The sequence below is a fragment of the Argiope bruennichi genome, chromosome 11, assembly GCF_947563725.1.
Source record: "Argiope bruennichi chromosome 11, qqArgBrue1.1, whole genome shotgun sequence".
Classification (NCBI taxonomy): Eukaryota; Metazoa; Arthropoda; class Arachnida; order Araneae; family Araneidae; genus Argiope; species Argiope bruennichi.
In genome coordinates, this window is record NC_079161.1 from 26,078,253 (window position 1) to 26,105,674 (window position 27,422).

The following is a 27,422-nucleotide window of genomic DNA, read 5'->3' on the forward strand; positions in this document are numbered from 1 at the left end:
TTGGCGACATGGCGACGGATTCGGCAACTTTGGCGACCCGATAGAAATGACTGGGCAAATTTAATTAATTAATTAATATTTGAAAAAAACTGTATTAACATCAAGTGTCATCCACTACAAGTTAAAAAAATGTATTTGAACTTGAGTGGGTAAATAAAAAGTATTTTATTAACGATTAAAAATTTGAACAAGATATATATAGAGAGAGTGTGAGCTAATACTAGGAATTGAAACAAGTAATATATAAAACAAATTTTTTTAAAGTCAATTCCTACTTAGATCAACCATTCTTTTTATTTTAGCTATTTTTTTATTAAAGAATTACAAAATTGATAACAAACTTGGCGACCATTTGGCGACATGGCGACGGATTCGGCAACTTTGGCGACCCGATAGAAATGACTGGGCAAATTTAATTAATTAATTAATATTTGAAAAAAACTGTATTAACATCAAGTGTCATCCACTACAAGTTAAAAAAATGTATTTGAACTTGAGTGGGTAAATAAAAAGTATTTTATTAACGATTAAAAATTTGAACAAGATATATATAGAGAGAGTGTGAGCTAATACTAGGAATTGAAACAAGTAATATATAAAACAAATTTTTTTAAAGTCAATTCCTACTTAGATCAACCATTCTTTTTATTTTAGCTATTTTTTTATTAAAGAATTACAAAATTGATAACAAACTTGGCGACCATTTGGCGACATGGCGACGGATTCGGCAACTTTGGCGACCCGATAGAAATGACTGGGCAAATTTAATTAATTAATTAATATTTGAAAAAAACTGTATTAACATCAAGTGTCATCCACTACAAGTTAAAAAAATGTATTTGAACTTGAGTGGGTAAATAAAAAGTATTTTATTAACGATTAAAAATTTGAACAAGATATATATAGAGAGAGTGTGAGCTAATACTAGGAATTGAAACAAGTAATATATAAAACAAATTTTTTTAAAGTCAATTCCTACTTAGATCAACCATTCTTTTTATTTTAGCTATTTTTTTATTAAAGAATTACAAAATTGATAACAAACTTGGCGACCATTTGGCGACATGGCGACGGATTCGGCAACTTTGGCGACCCGATAGAAATGACTGGGCAAATTTAATTAATTAATTAATATTTGAAAAAAACTGTATTAACATCAAATGTCATCCACTACAAGTTAAAAAAATGTATTTGAACTTGAGTGGGTAAATAAAAAGTATTTTATTAACGATTAAAAATTTGAACAAGATATATATAGAGAGAGTGTGAGCTAATACTAGGAATTGAAACAAGTAATATATAAAACAAATTTTTTTAAAGTCAATTCCTACTTAGATCAACCATTCTTTTTATTTTAGCTATTTTTTTATTAAAGAATTACAAAATTGATAACAAACTTGGCGACCATTTGGCGACATGGCGACGGATTCGGCAACTTTGGCGACCCGATAGAAATGACTGGGCAAATTTAATTAATTAATTAATATTTGAAAAAAACTGTATTAACATCAAGTGTCATCCACTACAAGTTAAAAAAATATATTTGAACTTGAGTGGGTAAATAAAAAGTATTTTATTAACGATTAAAAATTTGAACAAGATATATATAGAGAGAGTGTGAGCTAATACTAGGAATTGAAACAAGTAATATATAAAACAAATTTTTTTAAAGTCAATTCCTACTTAGATCAACCATTCTTTTTATTTTAGCTATTTTTTTATTAAAGAATTACAAAATTGATAACAAACTTGGCGACCATTTGGCGACATGGCGACGGATTCGGCAACTTTGGCGACCCGATAGAAATGACTGGGCAAATTTAATTAATTAATTAATATTTGAAAAAAACTGTATTAACATCAAGTGTCATCCACTACAAGTTAAAAAAATGTATTTGAACTTGAGTGGGTAAATAAAAAGTATTTTATTAACGATTAAAAATTTGAACAAGATATATATAGAGAGAGTGTGAGCTAATACTAGGAATTGAAACAAGTAATATATAAAACAAATTTTTTTAAAGTCAATTCCTACTTAGATCAACCATTCTTTTTATTTTAGCTATTTTTTTATTAAAGAATTACAAAATTGATAACAAACTTGGCGACCATTTGGCGACATGGCGACGGATTCGGCAACTTTGGCGACCCGATAGAAATGACTGGGCAAATTTAATTAATTAATTAATATTTGAAAAAAACTGTATTAACATCAAGTGTCATCCACTACAAGTTAAAAAAATGTATTTGAACTTGAGTGGGTAAATAAAAAGTATTTTATTAACGATTAAAAATTTGAACAAGATATATATAGAGAGAGTGTGAGCTAATACTAGGAATTGAAACAAGTAATATATAAAACAAATTTTTTTAAAGTCAATTCCTACTTAGATCAACCATTCTTTTTATTTTAGCTATTTTTTTATTAAAGAATTACAAAATTGATAACAAACTTGGCGACCATTTGGCGACATGGCGACGGATTCGGCAACTTTGGCGACCCGATAGAAATGACTGGGCAAATTTAATTAATTAATTAATATTTGAAAAAAACTGTATTAACATCAAGTGTCATCCACTACAAGTTAAAAAAATGTATTTGAACTTGAGTGGGTAAATAAAAAGTATTTTATTAACGATTAAAAATTTGAACAAGATATATATAGAGAGAGTGTGAGCTAATACTAGGAATTGAAACAAGTAATATATAAAACAAATTTTTTTAAAGTCAATTCCTACTTAGATCAACCATTCTTTTTATTTTAGCTATTTTTTTATTAAAGAATTACAAAATTGATAACAAACTTGGCGACCATTTGGCGACATGGCGACGGATTCGGCAACTTTGGCGACCCGATAGAAATGACTGGGCAAATTTAATTAATTAATTAATATTTGAAAAAAACTGTATTAACATCAAGTGTCATCCACTACAAGTTAAAAAAATGTATTTGAACTTGAGTGGGTAAATAAAAAGTATTTTATTAACGATTAAAAATTTGAACAAGATATATATAGAGAGAGTGTGAGCTAATACTAGGAATTGAAACAAGTAATATATAAAACAAATTTTTTTAAAGTCAATTCCTACTTAGATCAACCATTCTTTTTATTTTAGCTATTTTTTTATTAAAGAATTACAAAATTGATAACAAACTTGGCGACCATTTGGCGACATGGCGACGGATTCGGCAACTTTGGCGACCCGATAGAAATGACTGGGCAAATTTAATTAATTAATTAATATTTGAAAAAACTGTATTAACATCAAGTGTCATCCACTACAAGTTAAAAAAATGTATTTGCACTTGAGTGGGTAAATAAAAAGTATTTTATTAACGATTAAAAATTTGAACAAGATATATATAGAGAGAGTGTGAGCTAATACTAGGAATTGAAACAAGTAATATATAAAACAAATTTTTTTAAAGTCAATTCCTACTTAGATCAACCATTCTTTTTATTTTAGCTATTTTTTTATTAAAGAATTACAAAATTGATAACAAACTTGGCGACCATTTGGCGACATGGCGACGGATTCGGCAACTTTGGCGACCCGATAGAAATGACTGGGCAAATTTAATTAATTAATTAATATTTGAAAAAAACTGTATTAACATCAAGTGTCATCCACTACAAGTTAAAAAAATGTATTTGAACTTGAGTGGGTAAATAAAAAGTATTTTATTAACGATTAAAAATTTGAACAAGATATATATAGAGAGAGTGTGAGCTAATACTAGGAATTGAAACAAGTAATATATAAAACAAATTTTTTTAAAGTCAATTCCTACTTAGATCAACCATTCTTTTTATTTTAGCTATTTTTTTATTAAAGAATTACAAAATTGATAACAAACTTGGCGACCATTTGGCGACATGGCGACGGATTCGGCAACTTTGGCGACCCGATAGAAATGACTGGGCAAATTTAATTAATTAATTAATATTTGAAAAAAACTGTATTAACATCAAGTGTCATCCACTACAAGTTATAAAAATGTATTTGAACTTGAGTGGGTAAATAAAAAGTATTTTATTAACGATTAAAAATTTGAACAAGATATATATAGAGAGAGTGTGAGCTAATACTAGGAATTGAAACAAGTAATATATAAAACAAATTTTTTTAAAGTCAATTCCTACTTAGATCAACCATTCTTTTTATTTTAGCTATTTTTTTATTAAAGAATTACAAAATTGATAACAAACTTGGCGACCATTTGGCGACATGGCGACGGATTCGGCAACTTTGGCGACCCGATAGAAATGACTGGGCAAATTTAATTAATTAATTAATATTTGAAAAAAACTGTATTAACATCAAGTGTCATCCACTACAAGTTAAAAAAATGTATTTGAACTTGAGTGGGTAAATAAAAAGTATTTTATTAACGATTAAAAATTTGAACAAGATATATATAGAGAGAGTGTGAGCTAATACTAGGAATTGAAACAAGTAATATATAAAACAAATTTTTTTAAAGTCAATTCCTACTTAGATCAACCATTCTTTTTATTTTAGCTATTTTTTTATTAAAGAATTACAAAATTGATAACAAACTTGGCGACCATTTGGCGACATGGCGACGGATTCGGCAACTTTGGCGACCCGATAGAAATGACTGGGCAAATTTAATTAATTAATTAATATTTGAAAAAAACTGTATTAACATCAAGTGTCATCCACTACAAGTTAAAAAAATGTATTTGAACTTGAGTGGGTAAATAAAAAGTATTTTATTAACGATTAAAAATTTGAACAAGATATATATAGAGAGAGTGTGAGCTAATACTAGGAATTGAAACAAGTAATATATAAAACAAATTTTTTTAAAGTCAATTCCTACTTAGATCAACCATTCTTTTTATTTTAGCTATTTTTTTATTAAAGAATTACAAAATTGATAACAAACTTGGCGACCATTTGGCGACATGGCGACGGATTCGGCAACTTTGGCGACCCGATAGAAATGACTGGGCAAATTTAATTAATTAATTAATATTTGAAAAAAACTGTATTAACATCAAGTGTCATCCACTACAAGTTAAAAAAATGTATTTGAACTTGAGTGGGTAAATAAAAAGTATTTTATTAACGATTAAAAATTTGAACAAGATATATATAGAGAGAGTGTGAGCTAATACTAGGAATTGAAACAAGTAATATATAAAACAAATTTTTTTAAAGTCAATTCCTACTTAGATCAACCATTCTTTTTATTTTAGCTATTTTTTTATTAAAGAATTACAAAATTGATAACAAACTTGGCGACCATTTGGCGACATGGCGACGGATTCGGCAACTTTGGCGACCCGATAGAAATGACTGGGCAAATTTAATTAATTAATTAATATTTGAAAAAAACTGTATTAACATCAAGTGTCATCCACTACAAGTTAAAAAAATGTATTTGCACTTGAGTGGGTAAATAAAAAGTATTTTATTAACGATTAAAAATTTGAACAAGATATATATAGAGAGAGTGTGAGCTAATACTAGGAATTGAAACAAGTAATATATAAAACAAATTTTTTTAAAGTCAATTCCTACTTAGATCAACCATTCTTTTTATTTTAGCTATTTTTTTATTAAAGAATTACAAAATTGATAACAAACTTGGCGACCATTTGGCGACATGGCGACGGATTCGGCAACTTTGGCGACCCGATAGAAATGACTGGGCAAATTTAATTAATTAATTAATATTTGAAAAAAACTGTATTAACATCAAGTGTCATCCACTACAAGTTAAAAAAATGTATTTGAACTTGAGTGGGTAAATAAAAAGTATTTTATTAACGATTAAAAATTTGAACAAGATATATATAGAGAGAGTGTGAGCTAATACTAGGAATTGAAACAAGTAATATATAAAACAAATTTTTTTAAAGTCAATTCCTACTTAGATCAACCATTCTTTTTATTTTAGCTATTTTTTTATTAAAGAATTACAAAATTGATAACAAACTTGGCGACCATTTGGCGACATGGCGACGGATTCGGCAACTTTGGCGACCCGATAGAAATGACTGGGCAAATTTAATTAATTAATTAATATTTGAAAAAAACTGTATTAACATCAAGTGTCATCCACTACAAGTTAAAAAAATGTATTTGAACTTGAGTGGGTAAATAAAAAGTATTTTATTAACGATTAAAAATTTGAACAAGATATATATAGAGAGAGTGTGAGCTAATACTAGGAATTGAAACAAGTAATATATAAAACAAATTTTTTTAAAGTCAATTCCTACTTAGATCAACCATTCTTTTTATTTTAGCTATTTTTTTATTAAAGAATTACAAAATTGATAACAAACTTGGCGACCATTTGGCGACATGGCGACGGATTCGGCAACTTTGGCGACCCGATAGAAATGACTGGGCAAATTTAATTAATTAATTAATATTTGAAAAAAACTGTATTAACATCAAGTGTCATCCACTACAAGTTAAAAAAATGTATTTGAACTTGAGTGGGTAAATAAAAAGTATTTTATTAACGATTAAAAATTTGAACAAGATATATATAGAGAGAGTGTGAGCTAATACTAGGAATTGAAACAAGTAATATATAAAACAAATTTTTTTAAAGTCAATTCCTACTTAGATCAACCATTCTTTTTATTTTAGCTATTTTTTTATTAAAGAATTACAAAATTGATAACAAACTTGGCGACCATTTGGCGACATGGCGACGGATTCGGCAACTTTGGCGACCCGATAGAAATGACTGGGCAAATTTAATTAATTAATTAATATTTGAAAAAAACTGTATTAGCATCAAGTGTCATCCACTACAAGTTTAAAAAAATGTATTTGAATTTGAGTGGATGAATAAAATATATTTTATTAACGATTGAAAATTTGAACAAGACATATATATATAGAGAGAGAGAGTGAGCTAATAGTAGGAACTGAAAAAGAATTTCTTTTTAATATCTGTATAGTTTACGAGACGTTTAAAAAATGAAATTACATTGTCGCCAAATTTAGAAAATAGATGAATCGGATATATTTATGCTTTTAATAGTGCTATGGTCTCATGGGACTGTTTCCATTAGTTCTCATACAATACATAGGATAAGCAAGACAGGATAGGCTATGATATCTAACAATTTGGCGATATCATGGAGATGAAGTTATTTCTAAGTAATTTAACTAATAACAAATATGATCAATATTCCTTTGAACCAGCTGGTCGACTGAGGTCGCTAGTTATTGAATATGAATTTACATTTCCAATTATGAAATTGTGCATCAAATTTCATCCATTGAAATCTTTGCATTTGTGAACAATCGTATTGATATGCACAACTTCTCTTCAACAAATTTCATACCAAATTTGATAGCATGTGATAGCTTTATGTTAAAACCGAAAGCCAAATTTCATCTATCTTGCTCAATGTGTTTTTATATTATCGTGTTCATAGACAGACTGACAAACAAATTTTCGAACCTTAATTTTGATTTTCAGACTTAGGCAGGTCTATAATGTGAAAAATTGTTAAAATATCGCGATCCATTCTTCTAACGATTATTATACTTTTTTTCATATATTCGGTATACAGGAAATAAAGCATAAAGAAAAATCTTGAAATCTGAAACAACATTTACGAATAAAATGATCTGTAACAAATATATCCTAGGAAGTAGTCTCCCAGGAACTTTCTCACTTTTTGGAGAAACTTTTGGCGAAACCATGAGCACCAAGAGATCTCAAATTTTTATTTTCAGCATTTCACACATGAGAGTTTTTTTTTTTTTTTTTGCTTCATAGTGCACGGAAAACTTAACATGCATTTTCGATCCATTGAAACCAAAATTTGATTTAGAGCTTTTATTTTAGTAATAAAATCCTATAATAAATTTTATTAAACCAATCACATTCCGTTTGTCTTAACACTTTACCTCTTTGTCCTATGGATGGTAAGAATCTGAGTATTAGTGCTTTTCAATTCCTTGTTTAAAGTCTACCATCTCTATTAAAGAATATATGAGTTGTTTCTACAGCCGGCGTCCTGGCATAGAGGTAGCGCGTCTTCCCGGAGATTTGAACGTCCCGGATTCGAGTCCCGGTTCGGAAATGGTCTGTGGTCGGGCTTCATCTGTGTTCTATCTGTGAGGTGTGTGAATGTGCCCACCTGTAAAAAGGGGCTGTGCAAGCGAATGTGCGAGCTTCATCTTCATATGAGCTAGAAGTCAGACTTCTGCCCTCGGGTGCTCGGGGATCTTTACCCTCAGTAGCCACTGCATCGCCCTTCCGTGATAACGCGGACACGACATCGTCATCAGTTGTTTGTAGAGGAACTTCTTCCCCTGACTTAAATCGCTGTTCATATCATACAAGAAAAAATGTTAAATCCTATAGCTCAATTGAAAAAGGAATAATATATTTCATAGTACTTTAAATAAAAAAAATTTGACCTAACACGCTTTTAAAAAATATAACATATTTTTTTCCTTGCACCATGCAAATTTATAATTCCAAAAATATTGTCTTGTTCGAGATTGCGCAATTATAAAAAAAGTTACAACAGACAAACAAAAAAAAACAGGTTATGTCATCCAGTTCTAAACTGTGTAGTGAAAGCTTATAAACCAGTTAACAGCTACGCGGCATGGACTTTTGTACTGTGGTCATGCTACTGGGCTGCGAACCACAAGGTCCCAGGTTCTATCCCGGCGCATCGCAAATTCGCCACATTGGTGACCTCGGACGATGAACCTTCAACCTTCGTACAGCTGTTGTGGCGCCATCTACCCACAGCACACCAAAGTCGTCAGATTCACTTGACGAAGCAACACAAGAGATGTCAGACTCACACTTGACGCAGCATCAGCAACCACACACGCTCGCCATAAAAATTGGCGCTACTCAAATGGGTACAGGCACGTTAGACTCAACAGCCATATCGTTCGTCTCACCTCCGACTCACTGGAGGGAGAGTCTGTAGTGAAAGCTTATAAGTCAGTTAACAGCTAAGCTACACGGGCAATTGCTTTTGTATTTTGGCCATGTTACTTGGCTGCGAACCACAAGGTCCCAGGTTCTATCCTCGCTCATACCAATCCGGCGCAACTGTATTTAAAGTTTCAAATCTCTAGTTTATTGGAAAGTTAGTTTAAGTTGGTAGATTATCTATTGTAACATTTGTACCAAACAGACAAATCAGACGAAGAAGAAAGCGGGTTAATATAAACGCGTTAAAATGAAAACAAACTTATAATAATATTTAGAAAAAATAGGTCTCAACTTACAGTATCAGCAAATTCGAGGAATTTGGAAGCAAAGAACAACCAGCATACTAGAACCATCTGCAATATTACAAGAAAAAATAATATTTGTCAGACATATGTTTAGTAAAAATTCTGTTAACGATACAGGAATAATTTGTTTACATTTTCAGTGTCTAGTCTAATATCGGCTGTTCTGATGCAAAATTAAATTTGATTAATCTTAAATATAGTAACTTTTAATTACAATGATAAATAATTTTTAACCACTTGCAGTGGAAAGACGTGCTATGGATGTCGAGATGCTTTGGTCACATAATCGCCAACGACGTGCTACAAACTTCAGCAGGCAATTATCACAGAAACACAGGTAATTATCTCGATTTATCGACTGAGATTGCTTGCTGGAGCTTAGTCTTAGGTCGAAAGTTAGATTAGGTCGATTTTTTTAGTTATATTAGCGTCCCGTTTTTTTAAAGCAACACTAAGGCTACTTTGGGACGGACCTCGTAAGTTTGATCCGATCAGATAACAATCAATAAGTCAGATAACGAGGAAGACACCTGAGCTGACACCCCCCCCCTCTCCACATAACACCACACCAGCGGGAATGTTGTTCACAACTGTGAACGCCGAATTTAGTCTTAACTTAATCGTCAAAGATGATTGAAAAGTATGCAATAACTTTAGCTTCTGAGAGAACAGAAACAGAAATAAAGTTTCAAGATAAAAATAAAATGAGAAATAAATGCACAAATACTGTTTTAATGGGTCAACTTTATTTACCTTTAAGGCGTCTTCATTGTGAGAAAAGTCTATAGGTTCGCAGCGCCAACTGTACTTCGTTATCCAGCGATACGCAAACTGTAATAGGTGAAATTACATTTCATTAAAAAAAAATTTATGCGTGAACTATAACATTTTTATTTATTTTATGCATACTATATATTGTTTTATAATCTTCAATATTTCATTTTATAAATATTATGAAGTCAGAAAAAAATTATGAAACAAGCATAGCAAAAAAAAAGTTGAAAAATTGAATAATATTTATCACAAAATGATTCAAAAGGAAGTTAATCAGACAAATCAATAAATCGAGATCATTTAAATAGGCATAATGCTAAAAAAAAAAGAGTTACAAAATAGTATGAAAAATTGTTTATCACAAAATGCTTCAAAAAGAGAGTTTAATCTAATAAATCAATAAAGTATCTTTTAAAAATGAAATATATTAAAACCGGATTTGCTAAATAATATAAAAAAAATACTTTATCACAAAATGTTTCAAAAAAGGATCTTAATCAGACAAATCAACAAGTCAGTATCGTTTAAAATTAAATCTCTCTAAAAAAAGAGTTACAAAATAAAGTGTAAAATAGTTTATCATATAAGAATCTGAAACTAAATGACCATGTGATAATTTAATATACCATCAGTATAATATAAATTTGCAGTGTGCTATAAAAAAAAAGAGTTGTGAAATGATGAGAAAAATATTTTCTCGTGCAGTTCTTCAAAACGGCCAGCTTGATAAAATAAAATAAATGATTATGATAATGATAAAATAAATAATTATAAGCTTGCATATCAATAAATTTATATCAATTTAAAAAAGTATGGCGTAATATAGTGAGAAACAGTTTATCAAGAAGGCCAATTTGAAAATTATTCTTAACTAAATGCTTCCAATTACTTCTTTACATAAGAATATACAGAACGAGGACTTCATTTTCGATTAATTTGATTAAATTAATTCCCATTTCTGGGACCGCCCGAGGTAAATTTCGAGACTAATCTTGAAATGTTTAACCACGATTGCATTATGAGGCCGATACATAAGCAAATATATCCTCCTTCAAGCTTCTTTGACATACCAGTCATACTTGACTCTAAACATGTATCCATTGCTCAAGATCTATAAAAAGTGCAACATTTTTTTTCTTCTTATTTTTGTTTCAAATCTTACTCGAACTACAGAATTTCGAACTCCAATTCCAATGTTACAATACCACAACCCTTAGAGAATTTGTGGGAAAAAAACCTTCTTGATACACCTCGATGGAGGTTAGACTGTCGGAACAACTATCAATTGGTTGGCTAATGAAAGGTGTTGTTATAAGATACATTATTCCAAAGCAAATCCTTCTGGAGTTAATTTCTTCTTCATGGACTAATAAGAAATGAAATTAATTTTCCCAGAATAAACTTTGGCAAACGATATTGAATTTCAGACAAATTACAGCAACTGGAATGAGCAAAACTGGGATGCATGATAAGTTTCATACGTGTTAAGAAAGTGAAATTCATTGGATATCAAAGGAATTATAACTAAAATGAGGAGACTCGTTGAAATTTGTCAAGGAGGGCTAATCATAGCAAGATTCATACGTGTTAAGAATAGTGTCCGCCAAACTATTGAAACTTCGAAAGAGCATTCAATGGATTGTCAGTTTCAATAAGAGTAGTAACATCTGTTTGGTAGTGCCATAGCCCACATTGTTCCCTCAATACACAACATTTGGCTCAAAACCTCGAATAGGATTTGTTACACCATTCCCTACATGGGTCCGGTTTGATTTTAGATATTTTCTTCCCAAGATGAGCGATTACATCTCAATAAATGTCTCTTTAGTTGATGCACTTAAGACAGTTTACAGAATATAGGTAAAAGAACAATAGTTAGCCATTTATGGACGAGGATGAATAAGCTGGTACTTCGTTCTGTTCAATACCTCAATCGATTTAGTGACAGCGTGAGAAAATGATGGGACATGTCTCCCGCAAGCCATTTGCTATTATGTTTATTATCATGAATAACATTTTCTATTCAACTGATATTTATAACATGGATGTAAAAATTATATATATATATATATACTTGCCGCCTTTGGAGGCCAGCCGGTTCGCCAATCTTAATGTCCGTTCAAATTTTAATAATTAAATATTTTATGCAATTCCCAATTTAATAACTTCTTCATCAAAATATTTTAAAGCTTCAAATTTTGATAGTCATATAATTCACTCATAATATTATAAAGGCCTTCTGTCATAACGTAATATGTATCTCTCTAAGTTTCTGTTAGGTCCAGTAGAATTTATGCTTTTAATTAAAGTGGAAAGAATGAATCTGCAATTAATATAATAATATTTTTTACTGAAACAAAGCATTTTTTTATAATCTGATTACTGAAAATAGAGTCACTGAGCGTTTAAACTTCATGGGAACTAAAGAATATATATTCTTAATTTATGTAATACCTCAAGAATTTGTCAACAAAATTTTCTCGGATTCATCATGAGCAGATCGATTAATTGACGATGTTTCATTTTAAATGCATCAAACACTAAGAAAGTAAACAGAATCGTTTAAAATAATCGGTCGGAAACAGGTTAAAATAAACTACTTAAAAAACGATAAGCACATACAAATTTCCTTTATTCTGTTTTATTTTAATTCAAAAGTACTTCAGAATGAATATGAAAGATCGATTCATTAATAATGTTTCATTTTAAATGCATCAAACATTAAGAAAATAAGCAGAATCGTTTGAAATAATCCGCCGAAAAATATTAAGTCTAGACTCATTACTGTTGCGGAAAAAAAACTGAAGCCTTACTCATTTGGCGGTGCAGAAAATGAAGATTTTTTGGCGGAAAAGTTAATTTTTAATTAATAATTAAAATTCTAATTAAAAATTTTAAAAAAGGGACACCAGATGCACAATTTTGACGTCTAAGGTATACATGTACCAAATTTGGTAGCTGTAGGTCAAATGGTCTTTTCTGTAGAGCTCCAAAACACACACACACACACATTGGCTTTATATAAGTATAGATAGATGACGAATTTTATAGAATCATATTTACATACGTGGAAAAATACCCAAGCATTAAGCGCACTCGTGAGTAAGTTGTAAACAATCATGAAATTCCTGAACTCATAGGGTGGACGGTTTCTCATCCAGAGAGGACCAACCACTTTGACGAATAAAAGATATATTGCTACCAGAATAAAAGTTGTTGAAGGGTCCTTCATAAACGGATACTTTTCCATGCGGGGATCTAAAAGGAAATAAGAACAAACAAAGAATTGCATTAAAAATAAAATTTAATATTCCAAAGCTGCATAGCATCTTCACAATAATCCGAAAAATATTCGTTGGTTAATATTTTTTATTTATATGATTACGAATTTTTAATTTTTCTTCCCTACGGAACCAGTCTCCTAGTAAGGAAAATATTTTTTACAAATATTGTTACGGCTACTGAATAGCTGAAGAGTTCAAAGATTCACTGCCTAGATTGACCATCTGACGACTGTGGCCAAAAAACGAAAGTTCCTAAAATGGCTGGAATTTTGACGCTATATCGATTAAGATCGAAGTTCGATATCTTTTTAGAAAGTTCTTTGCATTATTCAGAAAATTATAAAAATTCGCGATACAAAGTTGAGAAGAGTTAGTAGTTAATCAGTTGAGTTAAGCTGTAGCCAGTGTTTGAGCGAGTTCTCTCTCAGTGATTTGTGCTGTTACTGTTGTTAATCACTGATTCGCTGTTTTCGTGTTGCTATTTATTGCATGTGCTCTTATGTGTTCTATTTACGCATGCTTTGCTATTGTGATTGCATGCTTCGGCATAAAAGAAAGAGTCTTTGTCTGCTATTAAGGTCGTTGACTCTTTTTAAAGCACAGACGCTGGACAGATTTAAATTTTTCCGTTACAATATGCACTAAAGGCCCATATTTCCCCAATTTTAATATGGAACTCTTTATATATCTGCCCGGAAGACATTTCGAGGTGCAGAGGAAATTTCCTTTTTAAAAAGATCTCGAAATTAAAACTATTGATTTTGATGAATATTCGTCGAATATAGGAAAGACGTATGCTTATAAAGTGCGTCAAACAAACATGTTCTCAATCATATTATAGTAAAATCACCCTCAGAAAAGTGTAAGCATTTCGGACATATTTCCGCTCTCCTGTTTCTGTATTCTACTTTGCTGTGGTGAGCAAATCTCCGATTATATATATATATAAAGTATTATTAAATGCATTCCTTCTACTAAACCCTATTGAACATAGAAAAATGAACCGAATTTTTATATCGTGGCCATACTCTTAGGGGGGGGGGTACCTTAAAAATGGGGATGACAAGATTTCGGCATGAAAATTCGTTCTCGTTGTATTGTGGTTACCTTCTACCGATGAAGGAACGTGCCTCTTACTAGAGGGGCTGCACCATGACAGGTGATCACCCTTGATTCTCACCTATATTGCCGGGGAGTTCAGTCATTCAGAAGGTTTCATGTATATCCCAAATTTTCCTGAATTTTTAAATAATTAAAATATTAATTAAAAAATTTTAAAAAATTCTTCAAGGGGCCCATTTTAACTCTCCAAGCGTCTGTGCGGTTAGTTTATTAGCTGTAGAAGAAATACTATAGCCTATAAAGTGCCAACCCATACATATGGCGGTAGTTTCTTAATTTTCGTTCACTTTTTCATTTTTAGAAGAGGCAGAGATATCGTCCTTCAGCTGCAGATTCATCATCATTGCTCAAGATTTAAACTATCCAATTCATAAATAAAAGAAAATTAATTTTCAAAAGTATCTTACCTCCATATTTTAAGAGATATTCGGGATCTGGAACTGCGGTGTCATTCATACTGGCAAAAATCGAAAATATAACTGGAAAAAATTATTAAAAAAAATTTGCGTCAATAAAGAGCCCACTGCAATACTTATACAAATTTAATGTTTAAATAACATTGAAAACTAACGCATTTAAATACAAAACCTGATATATATATATATAAGTAAAAGAATAAAACGGCAATTATTTTTATGGTAGATATATATTAACAAAGCATATCCAATACACGATTATATATATATATATATATATATATATATATATATATATATATATATATATATATATATAGAGAGAGAGAGAGAGAGAGAGAGAGAGAGAGAGAGAGAGAGTGAGAGAGAATAATTAGTAGTAAATACCAAGTTGAAAGAAAAAAAATAGAATCAAAATTAAACCAAATAAAATAAGAATCCGGTCTGAAGATTTTCTCAAGAGTCAACCTCAGGCAGGGATTCAAATATATACATATTTATGTGTGTGTGTGTGTATTAGCGTTGCATATTTTTTCTGAACCATTAGAAACTATATTACGAAATTGTACATACGAAATATCATCCATATAGACAAAAATAATAATAAATGAAAATTTTTGAAATCAGGCTTCAAAATGCATTTCTTTTTTTCTGAATTCTACATCTGTAACTGTAATACATGTGAAAACACACATAGAGATATAGAAATTCTTAAGTTTAAAAATAAAGATACCAACACTTAATTAAAAACGCGCATTATTTACTCTAATCAAAATAAAATATTTAAATAATTCTTTCTCTTAATATGAAATATATACTCATAAATAAACAAAAAAAAGATGCCAATTTTTTAATTACCTATTTGATCTCTCCTTTCCAGAAATTTGACGCTATTGAATAAAAATAACAACCTTTCTGTCTGAGAGCAAATTCAGCAATAATATTCTGCATTTGTTCAGCTCTTAGTAACTAGGAAACATCTGGTATTTTTCAAACACTTTAAACTTGTGATTAAGAGGCTTATTCGATAATCTTTATATATATGCCACTTTTATTTGATCCTAAAATGAATCTGGAGAATTGTCTTTTGTCCATTTTATGGGTTATTTCTCAATATAACTTTTAAATAATGGGTCTTTTATAGTGGTGCATATTTTGAAATCCGAATTATTCAGGAAAACGGAAGTTATTGATGTTCAAATCATTTATATTTTTCGAACCGTTACACATCACACAAGTTTAACAATCTCACAACTTAATTAATTGCTAATATATGAATTTAATTAATTTTTAATTTCTTTTCTTTGATTTCTATTTCATTCCATAAAGTCATGTTCTAAAATGTACACTTTTTTTCTTGGTTTATTTTGTAGTCAGACTTAACTACATAATAAATTAAATTTAAAAGGAATTTTTAATCCAATGATGGCAACATTAATTTGTAATGGTTAAATTTTATTTTTATTTTTGCGAAATAAATTATTGGAAGTAATATTTAAAGAAATATTTTGAAAATACATTAAAAGTGGAATAAAAAATTTATAGCCTTTATTTTAAAAAGATAATATTTTGAATTTTAAAGGGATGTAAAAATCCATTTACCGATGTAATATTTTTATAAGTTCGGAAACACACCGAAATTTCGATTCAAAATTAAAAGTTCAAATAACTCTCTTCAAGGTGTATATTTTCTTCCCCTAAAGCGTAAAGTTTAATAGCTCTGATATCTAAACTGTCTAACTATCCAACGCACGCACATTGATCCCAACATATGCTCAATTCAGCTTTGTTAAAAGTAGATGAAATATTCTGCTAAAAATTATGTTTAAAATATTTTTTTTTTAATTAATTACAAATAGAAATTAATTTTTGCGAGAAAATATAATAATAAGTTTTCTTCCTTTCTTTATTTATTTTATTTATTTATTTATTGAAATTTGAGATTATGAAAGATTTATTTTTATTACGTAATAAATTCGGAAACTATTGCTAGAAAGTGCTAAAATTTTGATTCATTTTTAATTAATTAAAATTTAAAAAAATCGTTTGAAGGTACAATTTTCTACCATTTGACGGATATATGTGCGAAACTTGGTAGCTCTAAGTCAAATGGTCTAGCCAATAAAGCACCTACACTTATACAGTTTCATATTTATTATAAGTAAAGGTAAAAGCATTATATTCAAATTTTCTTATATGCAATATGTTAAAAAAGACAAATTATTATTTTCCTTTGACAACAGCTGCCAGACGATTTTATCTGATAAAATATTGTTCATTGTTTCTCTGAACATTTCAAAAGCGATTATTTTAAACAATATATACTTTGTAACGAAAACATTTTTTTTTCTCTTTCTCGTTTATGTAGCATAGAGAAAGTATAGTAATCGTCAAAAATTCGAACTCAGCATTTTGACTAATCTCCACGTTTCGAAAAACACATTTTTGGAAAACGTCTGTCAGTCTGCCTGTGACGAAGATAACTCAAAAAGGCTTTGAGATGGAGGATGGAATTTGGAATGCAGGCCGAAAATCAAATTTATATCACATTTTGAGCAAAATATATTCAGAGGAACCCTGTCTGTCTGTTCGGTATAAATTAGCATGATAACTACAAAACGGAAAGAGCTAGGTAGATAACATTTGGTACACAGAGTTAAATCGATAGTGTAGCCACCTGTCAAAGTTTGAGCGAAATCCAACAAAAGGTTGTCCCTCTGTCGGTCTGTACCATTAATGGGATTACTGGAAATGCAATGACTTGAATATATCAAACTTGGTGCAGCACGATTTTGTGATTACAAGTGTAGTGTTGCGTCCCATTATTGTTCCAATCAGTTTTGAACAAACGCGTCTGAATTCGATTTTTGGATACTGTTGACCGTATGCCGGGGATTATTAACCGAAACATTTGCCAAGAAGGGCATGATCGATTCAGTAACAATGCAAAATTCGTGCCAAGGTTTATATTTCGTTACTATTTATATGCCAATGCCATACAAGGAAAAGATAACTAGGGGAATAGCTTTATTAGAAAGAATGTGAGAAAGTATTAGGGAAACCACTTCTGCTGGTTATCATAAAGTTAGAAAAATATTTTATTTTTTGATAAAGAACTTTGGAATGCAGGAACACATCCTACCAGATGTAAATATTGCCAAATTAGAAAGACACCTTTTACGCCTAATTCCTTATTTTGTATTAGATTAAATTCACATGAACCAAAATTTAATATCGTGAATAAAATTAGAACAAATATAAGCAGAAAGATGTAGTGGCAATACTATGTAAAATAGATCAGCTTAAAAAAATATCTCAAACATTATAAGGATATGCAGTTTTTATGAAAGTACATTTAATTCCCGTTGATCACTATATGCTCAAGCTCTTTGAAAAAGAAATGAAATCTTGAGCACTGTCCCACCAACACACAATTTTTCAAGTTTAGGGAATGGATCAGTAGAGAATAGATGCTTACATGAGAGGTATTTGTCATGAAATGAGCTCAGCACAAAAGTATATCAACTTTCAAAACCACTAAAAAATTTGTTCTCTGATAACTTGTTAATAATTTTCGATAGCAGATTTCAATTTTTTTAAAAACTGTCTTTATTTACATTCAAATCTTTTGCATGCTATGGATAAACTTACACTTTTATTCTAATTACTTGCTACTTTCTTTCAGAATCTATTTTGCAAGTAATTTACTGACCAAGTAATTTCTAATGATTTAATCTTAAATCGAGAAAGGAACAATGTAGAACGTCCCATTTTGAGAAAAGTGCAAACTATACTTATTTGGAATTTATATTCTCAGATTTTTGAAACATTTATGTTTCTAAATCTGCATAGGAAATAGCATAGTTTTAAATTATAGAAAAAATATTATAACTTACCTCAATAAGAGTTTCAGAAAGGAAAATGATAAACTGTTGTTTACTTTATCAAAATTTGAATTCTTTTACATCCAAATTCTTTGTCTGAAAATATAAATTCATCCTTTTCAAGTTCGCAAACAAGAAATATTTATTAATGCAATGGAAAAAATATACATTGGCTCAAACAATTGAGAATACACCTCACTTTTATTTGATAAATCCGACTTTCAATATAAATAACATAGTACCGAGAAGAGAAAACATGTTTTTATTTTTACCCATAACAAATAGTTTAATTTAGAGTGAAAATAAAGAAAAATCCACAAAAAAATTCTAAATTGTAAAATTACGGAAGCATTTTAAATACACATACTCAGATTTTTGTCTGAAAAAATAGAAAGTACACCAATGAAATTTTTGCAATCTCTCACATGGAAACAAAGTGTCACTGTTAAGTTGCATGTCTTTTGGCTACTATAATGGCCTCTAAACGTCATGGTACCGATTCGACCCATTTTTGGTGGAATCTGAAGATATTTTACCCCTTACTTCTTGCAATACTTGTTTTAAATGGATTTTATTTCTAATTTTGTATTTTGAACCACCTTTTCGAGTATGGTCCATGAATATTTAATAATATTGATGTCGGGGTACTGTAGTAGTGTGTGAAACTGTTGTTTACAATGAAAAAGACACCACATTTTGACGTTACGAGCATTCTGTTTGGGGTCGTTGTCGTACTGGAAAATGAAATTTCCATGTAAACCCAAATTTTTAGAACTTTCCCTTAGATTGCTGCGAAATATATCCAAATAAACCATATGGTTTATAATATCATCTATAAGAGTTAAATTTCCGACCCCGGGTGAAGAAATGCAATCTGAAATCCTGACTTAGTCACCACCGTGCTTACCAGTAAGACGTAAATTTTTTTGAATTCAAAGTAGTATTAAGCTTTCTCCATACAGTACGATGGCTGTCACTGCCAGAAATGTTGAGTTTTCTTTCATTACTAAATATAACTTCCTTTCAAAAGTTATTGGTCTTCAATTGATGAATTTTTGCAAATTTTTAATGTTTTATTTGAATTTGCAAGCTAATGAACGGTTTCTCTCTAACAATGCGACTATTATATCCAGCTTGTCTAATGGCATTTCGCGCAATTTCAGCACTTACACTTTTGCCTAGGATTTGAAAAGTTTCTGCAGCAAGTTGGAAGAACCATATAGTCGCAGCAATCTAAAGGAAAGTATTAAAAATCTGAGTTTAGATGGAAATTCCATTTTCCAGCAGGGCAACGGCACCAAACAGAATGCACGTAAAGTCAAACTGTGGTGCCTTTTTCCTTGTAAATAGCAGTTACACACACCACCACAGTACCCCGACATCGATGCCATTGAATATTCGTGGGTCATACTCGAAAAGGTGGTTCAAAATACAAAATTAGAAATAAAATCCATTTAAAACAAGTATTGCAAGAAGGAAGGGGTAAAATATCTTCAGATTCCACCAAAAATGGGTCGAATCGGTACCATGATGTTTAGAGGCCATTATAGTAGCCAAAAGACATGCAACTTAACAGTGACACTTTGTTTCTATGCGAGAAATTGCAAAAATTTCATTGGTGTACTCTTAATTTTTTGAGGAAAAAATATGAGTATGTTAATTTAAAAGGCTTCTGAAATTTTTCTGTTTAGAAGTTTTACATTGAATTTTTTTTATTTTTACTCTAACTTAAACCATTTGTTATGTTTAAAAATAAAAACAAGTTTGCACTTCCCGGTAATGTGTTATTTATATTGAAAGTCGTATTTATCAAGTAAAAGTAAGGTGTACTCTCAATTGTTTGAGCCACTGTATATCAAATTTTATTAACTTTGCAAAGAATAAGCAATATCAAACGATAATTAACTTTGTCATTTTTAATAGCTTAAAGTAAAATCTTAAGTAATTTTTTTAAAAACACCTGGAATTTCTCCTTAATTTTTTTTTATCACAAAAGATTGCCATACAAAATACAACCAAAATTACTATCTTTCTCTTTATTTCAAAGAAAATATTGTCAATTACCGTATATAAAATTCCTATAAAAGCGTACAATATTATTTTTTCAACATATTATAATATTTTCTCATGCCATAATTTTAATTTTTTTTTCTGGAAAAAATCTTGAAAATTATTATTTGAAAACAAACGACTTTTAGGCCACCATAAAAAACTTCATTAAAGGATATTTATTCTATTCTTGACATATTTTTTTCTGGTTTTTCATAATTTTAAAGCATTATTTTACTATTCTAACTACAATAAATAAGCACAAAAGACAATTTATATTTTTAAAAGATTTAAACTACTAATTTATAAATATATTAAATAAATAAGTGCATAATCGTTATCTTAGATTTATCCCAAAAAGTTAATTGAAAAAAATTATAATAGATTGATTTATTAAAAAGTAGCAATGCGTGTGTTAAAATTATATTTGTAAATATTGCCTTTGCTGTTTAATTTCATGGTATAGTGAAAAAGCTTTTTTAAAAAAAACCTTTGCAATTTTTTAAAACTTGTTTTTCGAAATTTGATAGATAATAGAAAGATAGATAGATAAAAATTTAATAGATAATTTGATATGACAATCAAATATCGAATTTTATCAATTTCCTACTCTCTTTTTTGAATTTTTGAACAAATGAATATGCGTAAATTCAAACAAATGCATTTTCAAATACAGGATTATTTAAAAAAAAGTAGATACATGAAACAATTTCAATAATTGATATGTAATGAAATTGTACGAAAAAAAGTAGAATAACATCTTATTAAATTCATTATTTGTTAAAAAATAGATTCCAGAACCACAAACTGGTATGCATACAAAATGACAAAACATATTTCATCATTTTTCAAGATGCAATTATTATAAAAGAATAATTATTAATTAAGAATATAAATTTCAAATGAACTATACCGTACATTCCATTCTTCAAGCAAAGAATTATATGTATAATAAAATCGAAAAATGAAACCAACGTAGTTTGCATAAAATACGAATTTAAAAGAATAAACGATACGAATACGAATGCGATTACGATTATTATATACGAATTTAAAAAAATAAAAATTGAAAGAATTTTTTATGAATCTGATGATGTTTTACAAATGGTTTTATTTCATCTCTTTCTGGAAACCGATGCATTTATTGTGAACAATGAATGACATAACTTTAACACAGATTTGAAATTTGTATTCATCTTTAAACAAAAAAAAGTATGAAAATAAATAATCTATTGAATAGCTTTGAATTGCTGCTTTGTTCAAAAGTAATGGATTTCAATCAAAATATGAAATTATAAAGAAAATCGTCTGCAAAATTTTTCGGAAGTTGTAGTGATCTCCATTGACATCTGGCAACAGAACATTTTATTTCACTTTACTTATTTAAAATCAAAAATTGTTTTAAATGAATAAAGAATTCTTCCTTTTTTTTCTCTCTAAATAATAAAAGTAAAGAAGATAAAGTAAACATTTAAAATTTCGATTTGTACATTCTGATTAATTTGAAGACCTTAAAGACCTGAATCGTTTGAATTGTAATAGCAAATTTTAATCTGAATCATTCTTCAAAAATTAGTTTTAATTTTTTAAGAATGATTCAGATTAAAATTTGCTATTACACTAAATCGTCTGCGGAAATTCTCAAAAATTGTTACAATTTTAGCGGATGTACAGTGGCTCATAAAAATGTTCGTACATTTATAAATTCTAACGAAATACTATTCTATTAATATTTTTAATTTTTATTATTAAAAATAAACATTTTAGAATAAGAGTTTTTTAATAATATTTATAATTTTTTTCTTTCACGAAATTTTATTAATTATTTCAAGAATACAGAAAAAGCAATTTTTTTGAAAAATCAATAATAAAAAAAAGAAACAAAGTAATTTCCACACAAAAGTCGTCATACACTTTCTCCCTTTATTTACCGAATTAATTTACAACCAAATATTCTATTCCATTTTTACATCATTAGATATATTTGTTTTAGAGCAAAGTAAGTAAGATTTTTAATTTCTGCTTTTAGCTGATATTTACTGCTGGTTGCCTGGGTACCGTCTTTTGAATACCATCAAAAAATAATCATAATGCAAAGATATCATTATGGTTTAATCGGTACTATATCGTCAGCATATAAAGGATTAAAGGCATCTGTACATATTAATAGAATATTTTTCTTTCTTGGTCAATTAGTTAGTAGCAGGATTGTTTACAGTAGCTACAGAAGCTTTTAAATTTCTGCTCACAGAGTGTACTGGATTTTTTTTGTTTGTTATTTTGTTTGTTCCTTCCTGTTTTCATCATTTATGTTTTTAGTTCGGTTTTCATATTAATGTTAATGTCATTGTGTTTTACTTCTAGATATCAAGAGATATTTTCTATTGGTTTTAAAAGCAAGATTAAGATAAAATTTTAATGGCATTTATCCAGATACCAGGTGCAAACATTAAGAGCAGTGTGCTTAGGATATCCAAATTTAAGGCTAATAATTTTATTTTGACTTTTAAGATATTCAAATAAATAGCATCCATCGTTCATCATTCCATCAATAAAGACTAAAATACTTACAACTGATGCTGATATGCAATTCTACATAAGAATTCTTTTTCTATCCATGTTTTACTGATCCAATTTAAAGATTAAGTTTCTCATCTTTTTTCCTTCTTTATACAATTATTCGCACATCAGAATCTAAAATGCTCAATTTAATTCCATTCGCAAAAAGATATAATTGCAATAGACGTTTTAGAATGTTGTTTTTCGTTACGATTAACGATTATTTTACTATTATAAGTTTATATGAGCTTTTAATATAATAATAAATCCAAACGATTTTTAAAATGTCATCGAAATGCAAAGATAAAATAAGGGCAGCCGATAATTTTATTTATAAGTTTAGATGATTATCTTACTATAATAAATCAAACATGGAGAAATAAACAAGTAAAGATTAAAGTCAAACGATTTTAAAAATGTCACTGAAATGCAAAAATAAAAAATTAACAGATTATAATTTTACTTATAAATTTATCTCAAAAATCCTTACTTTTTTAGGTTAGTTGCATGCTTTTGTAAGTAAATTGTATTTATGTTAGTTATAAATTTTTCTTATATGCTTATAGTTTTAAGTACGGCGTTTTTTAAGTAGTTTTTTTAACCTGTTTTCAATGATTTAAATTATTTTTAGGTTAGTTGCATGCTTTTGTAATTAAATTGTATGTATGTTAGTTATATATTTTTTTGTATATGCTTATAGTTTTAAGTACATCATTTTTTAAGTAATTTTTTTAAACCTGTTTTCGACCGATTATTTTAAACGATTCATTTTATTTTCTTAGTGTTTGATGCATTTAAAATGAAACATTGTTAATGAATCGATCTGTTCATGATGAATCTGAAAAAATTTTGTTGACAAATTCTTGAGATATTACATAAATTAAGAAAGATATTCTTAAGTGCCCATAAAGTTTAAACGCTCAGTGACTCTATTATTAGTAATCATATTATTAAAAAAAATGCTTTGTTTCAGTAAAAAATATTATTATATTAATTGCAGGTTAATCATTTACACTTTAATTTAAAGCTTAAATTCTACGAGGGGTAACAGAAAATTAGAGAGATACATATCACGTTATGACTGAAGGCCTTTATAATATTATGAGTGAATTATATGACTATGAAAATTTGAAGTTTTAAAATATTTTGCTGAAGAATCTATTAAAGTTGGAATTGCGTTAAATATTTAATGGTACGACCGGAGTTTAACCTCTTGCTTGGCGCAATTTTTAAAAATCGCCAACAACGGCCTTGCGAAATGTTCAAAACCAAAGGAGCAGATGTTCAATTATAGTGCATAATAAAGATTGCCAGCTTTGGCGCGTTATCGCAACTTGGCGAAGAAGGGGGTTAAACTCCGGTTCAACCTATTTAATTATTAAAATTTAAACGAACATTAAGATTGGCGAACCGGCTGGTCGCTAAAGGCAGCTAGTATAATAATAAATCCAAACGGTTTTTAAAATGTCATCAAAATGCAACGATAAAAAAAGGGCAGCCGATAATTTTATTTATAAGTTTAGCTGATTATCTTAATATAATAAATAAAACATGGAGAAATAAACAAGCAAAGATTAAAATCAAACGATTTTAAAAATGTCACCGAAATGCAAAAATAAAAACTTAACAGATGATAATTTTACTTATAAATTTATCTAAAAAAATTTAGATTTAAGAATATTTTTATGGCGCGTTTTATCTCTGCCTTCTTGCATTTTTATTTTCATCAAAAACAGTCAATAATAAATAAAATCGACTTTTTTCGGAGATATTAAGAGGTTATGTGGAGATAATACAAAAAAAAAGAATGATAAATGTTAGAGAATGAAAATGTTTTCAATAAAACCTGAAACTACAGGAAATAGCCTTTTATATTTCTCAGAAGTTGTTTATACCCTATTATCGTCAACAAAATTAAAATTACATTAAACTAATTGCCTTTGGAGGTTGGAATATTGGTTACATTTGATTTTAATTAAATTGTAAAGACATAACTTCATGCTCATGATTCAGTAAAACGATCAGATAAAGCAGTGTCGTTTTAATTGTCTTATATACACCTTGTTCATTTTTTACAAAAATTTGTCTAATAAAGATGAATTTCATTCATCAATTTACTGTCAAAAAAGTAAATGTCTGGTTCATCTGTCGTCTAAATTTTAATGAATTGAACCTTCATATTTTTTTATCTGATTCGTAAACTAGACAGATATTAAACAAAATCATTTTTTATTAGCTTTCAACCATAGTTGATGAAACAATGAAAACTATTTCAATTTCAAGGCAACAATGTAATCTGTTGCTGGAAATAAAGCAAAAAATATTTTTAAAAAAAACTGACAAAATTCTGGAACAGTTTGCATTATTATTAAATTAAAATCATTAAAAAGACATTTTTTTCAATTTTGAAAAGGTGTAAAATTTATTAAAAAATATTTTAAAATATCTATAATATTTTTATTTGATAATAAACCTCTTAAAAATACAATACACTTTTTTTATCAATTTAGGGAAACTATTTTTATATAAAAACCTATTACCTAAATAATTGTAACAAAATTTTCAATAAAGCCTTTCTATGTTTTATAATATTTATGAGAAAAATTTAAGAAAAATCAGAATCATATTAAAAAGAAAAATTCAGAATCATATTATTTAAAATATATTATTTCCAAACATAAAACAAACGAAATTTTAAAAAAAATATAGTTCAATATATTTATTTCTAATAATAAATTACTTCTAACAATAATTACTTCTAATAATTACTGTAAATAATAATAAACATCAGAAAAGGCATTATTACATACCTCATTTGAAGAAAACAGCAAATTGTGAATAATATTCGCATATCCAAGTATTTATTACATTTAAACGCAATTACTAGAAACGTTTCTTCATATATGTTACTTCATACATGACTTTGTATTTGTTTAAAAGTGATATGCAACTCCAAAATAAGAAAGGATTTCATCTTTTTCCTTGAGAAGTTTTTCATGGCTATTTCGCATTATGAATTCATATTCTATTGTTTAAGAAATTCTAGTACAAAGGCTTTGATGAAAACAATTCGTGATTACAATTACAAATCAATTTTATAAGAGAATTGTTTATAGCCGAATGAAGGATTTATTAAGGTGAGCATTTAAATGGAGATAAATTTTAAAATCTAATCTGTTTATCATTCTATTTGAAATTGTATTCCAAACATCAAATATTAATGACTAGAATATATTAATTTTAATACATCTGTAATAACACATATTTTTATTAGATGTAATATATTTTACTCATGATAAAATGTATTTAAGATATTAAATAAACCTAAGAAATTAATTTCTCTTAAAATGATTATGATTGAAAGTAATGTTACAGAAAAAGGAAATCTTTCTCCGTGGGTTGAGGGGGGGAAATGTCCAACAGACTCAGTAAAGGATAGTGCCATTTTGTTGAAAATAGCAAGTAACAAAACCATAAAGAAGCGTGCACAAAACAACACTTGCAGAATTCAATATGCATCACACAGCTATTAAATAACCACTACAACACAAAGAGCTCAAAAATTCATAGAAATTGTAGTTAGATATTATTTTCCCACCAATGAAGGACTTCGCTCAACAACTCGCTTGAGCTCCATTTAACTATTACCCCTCACAGCGGAGACTATAAACATTCTCGTCTCTCGTGTGTTTATAGTCTCCGCTATAGTGCATCGAATGTTTTAGAATGAATGCTACAACTCGAGTTCTAATGTTGCCACGATTCTCAGACATCCTATGTCCACCAATTGTGCCGCCTTTTCTAGGTCGCCAGATTTTTCATCAAGGTCATGAGGCATTGACATCCAGATATCTATTCAGCATTGTTTGGACCTATCTGCAAAACTCTTATTATTATGCAGTCGGCGGAAGGAAGCGTGGTTACAAATGTTTGTTAACATTATTTGTTCAAAGAATTAATTATCAGAATCTCTGAACAAAAATTATAACATGTTTAAAAAATAACAAAGATTACAATAATTAAAAAGCTTACTTCCGAAAATATTATTGTCCAAAAATAA

The 27,422-nt window shown here is 28.9% G+C and overlaps 2 protein-coding genes across 6 annotated transcripts in view; one reads left to right on the forward strand and one right to left on the reverse strand.

Moving 5' to 3' along the window:
* The window catches only part of LOC129956482 (elongation of very long chain fatty acids protein AAEL008004-like), a 143,650-nt gene that overhangs the window by 72,438 nt on the left and 43,790 nt on the right, over positions 1-27,422 (forward strand). The gene's annotated exons all lie outside the window — the stretch shown is intronic.
* The window catches only part of LOC129956484 (elongation of very long chain fatty acids protein AAEL008004-like), a 57,042-nt gene that overhangs the window by 12,181 nt on the left and 17,439 nt on the right, over positions 1-27,422 (reverse strand). The window contains exons 1-6 of one of the 5 annotated variants that reach the window (XM_056068397.1): positions 26,173-26,218; positions 18,767-18,850; positions 14,862-14,933; positions 13,116-13,306; positions 10,028-10,105; positions 9,266-9,322 (exon numbers count right to left, since the gene is read on the reverse strand). In XM_056068397.1, coding sequence (XP_055924372.1) covers positions 9,266-9,322; positions 10,028-10,105; positions 13,116-13,306; positions 14,862-14,910 — 375 coding nt within the window. In that variant the 5' untranslated portion in view covers positions 14,911-14,933; positions 18,767-18,850; positions 26,173-26,218. Of the gene's footprint in view, positions 1-9,265; positions 9,323-10,027; positions 10,106-13,115; positions 13,307-14,861; positions 14,934-15,728; positions 16,030-18,766; positions 18,851-21,716; positions 21,790-26,172; positions 26,219-27,422 lie in introns of those variants that run through there. The other 4 variants (XM_056068394.1, XM_056068396.1, XM_056068395.1 and 1 more) reach the window with 4 other exon arrangements.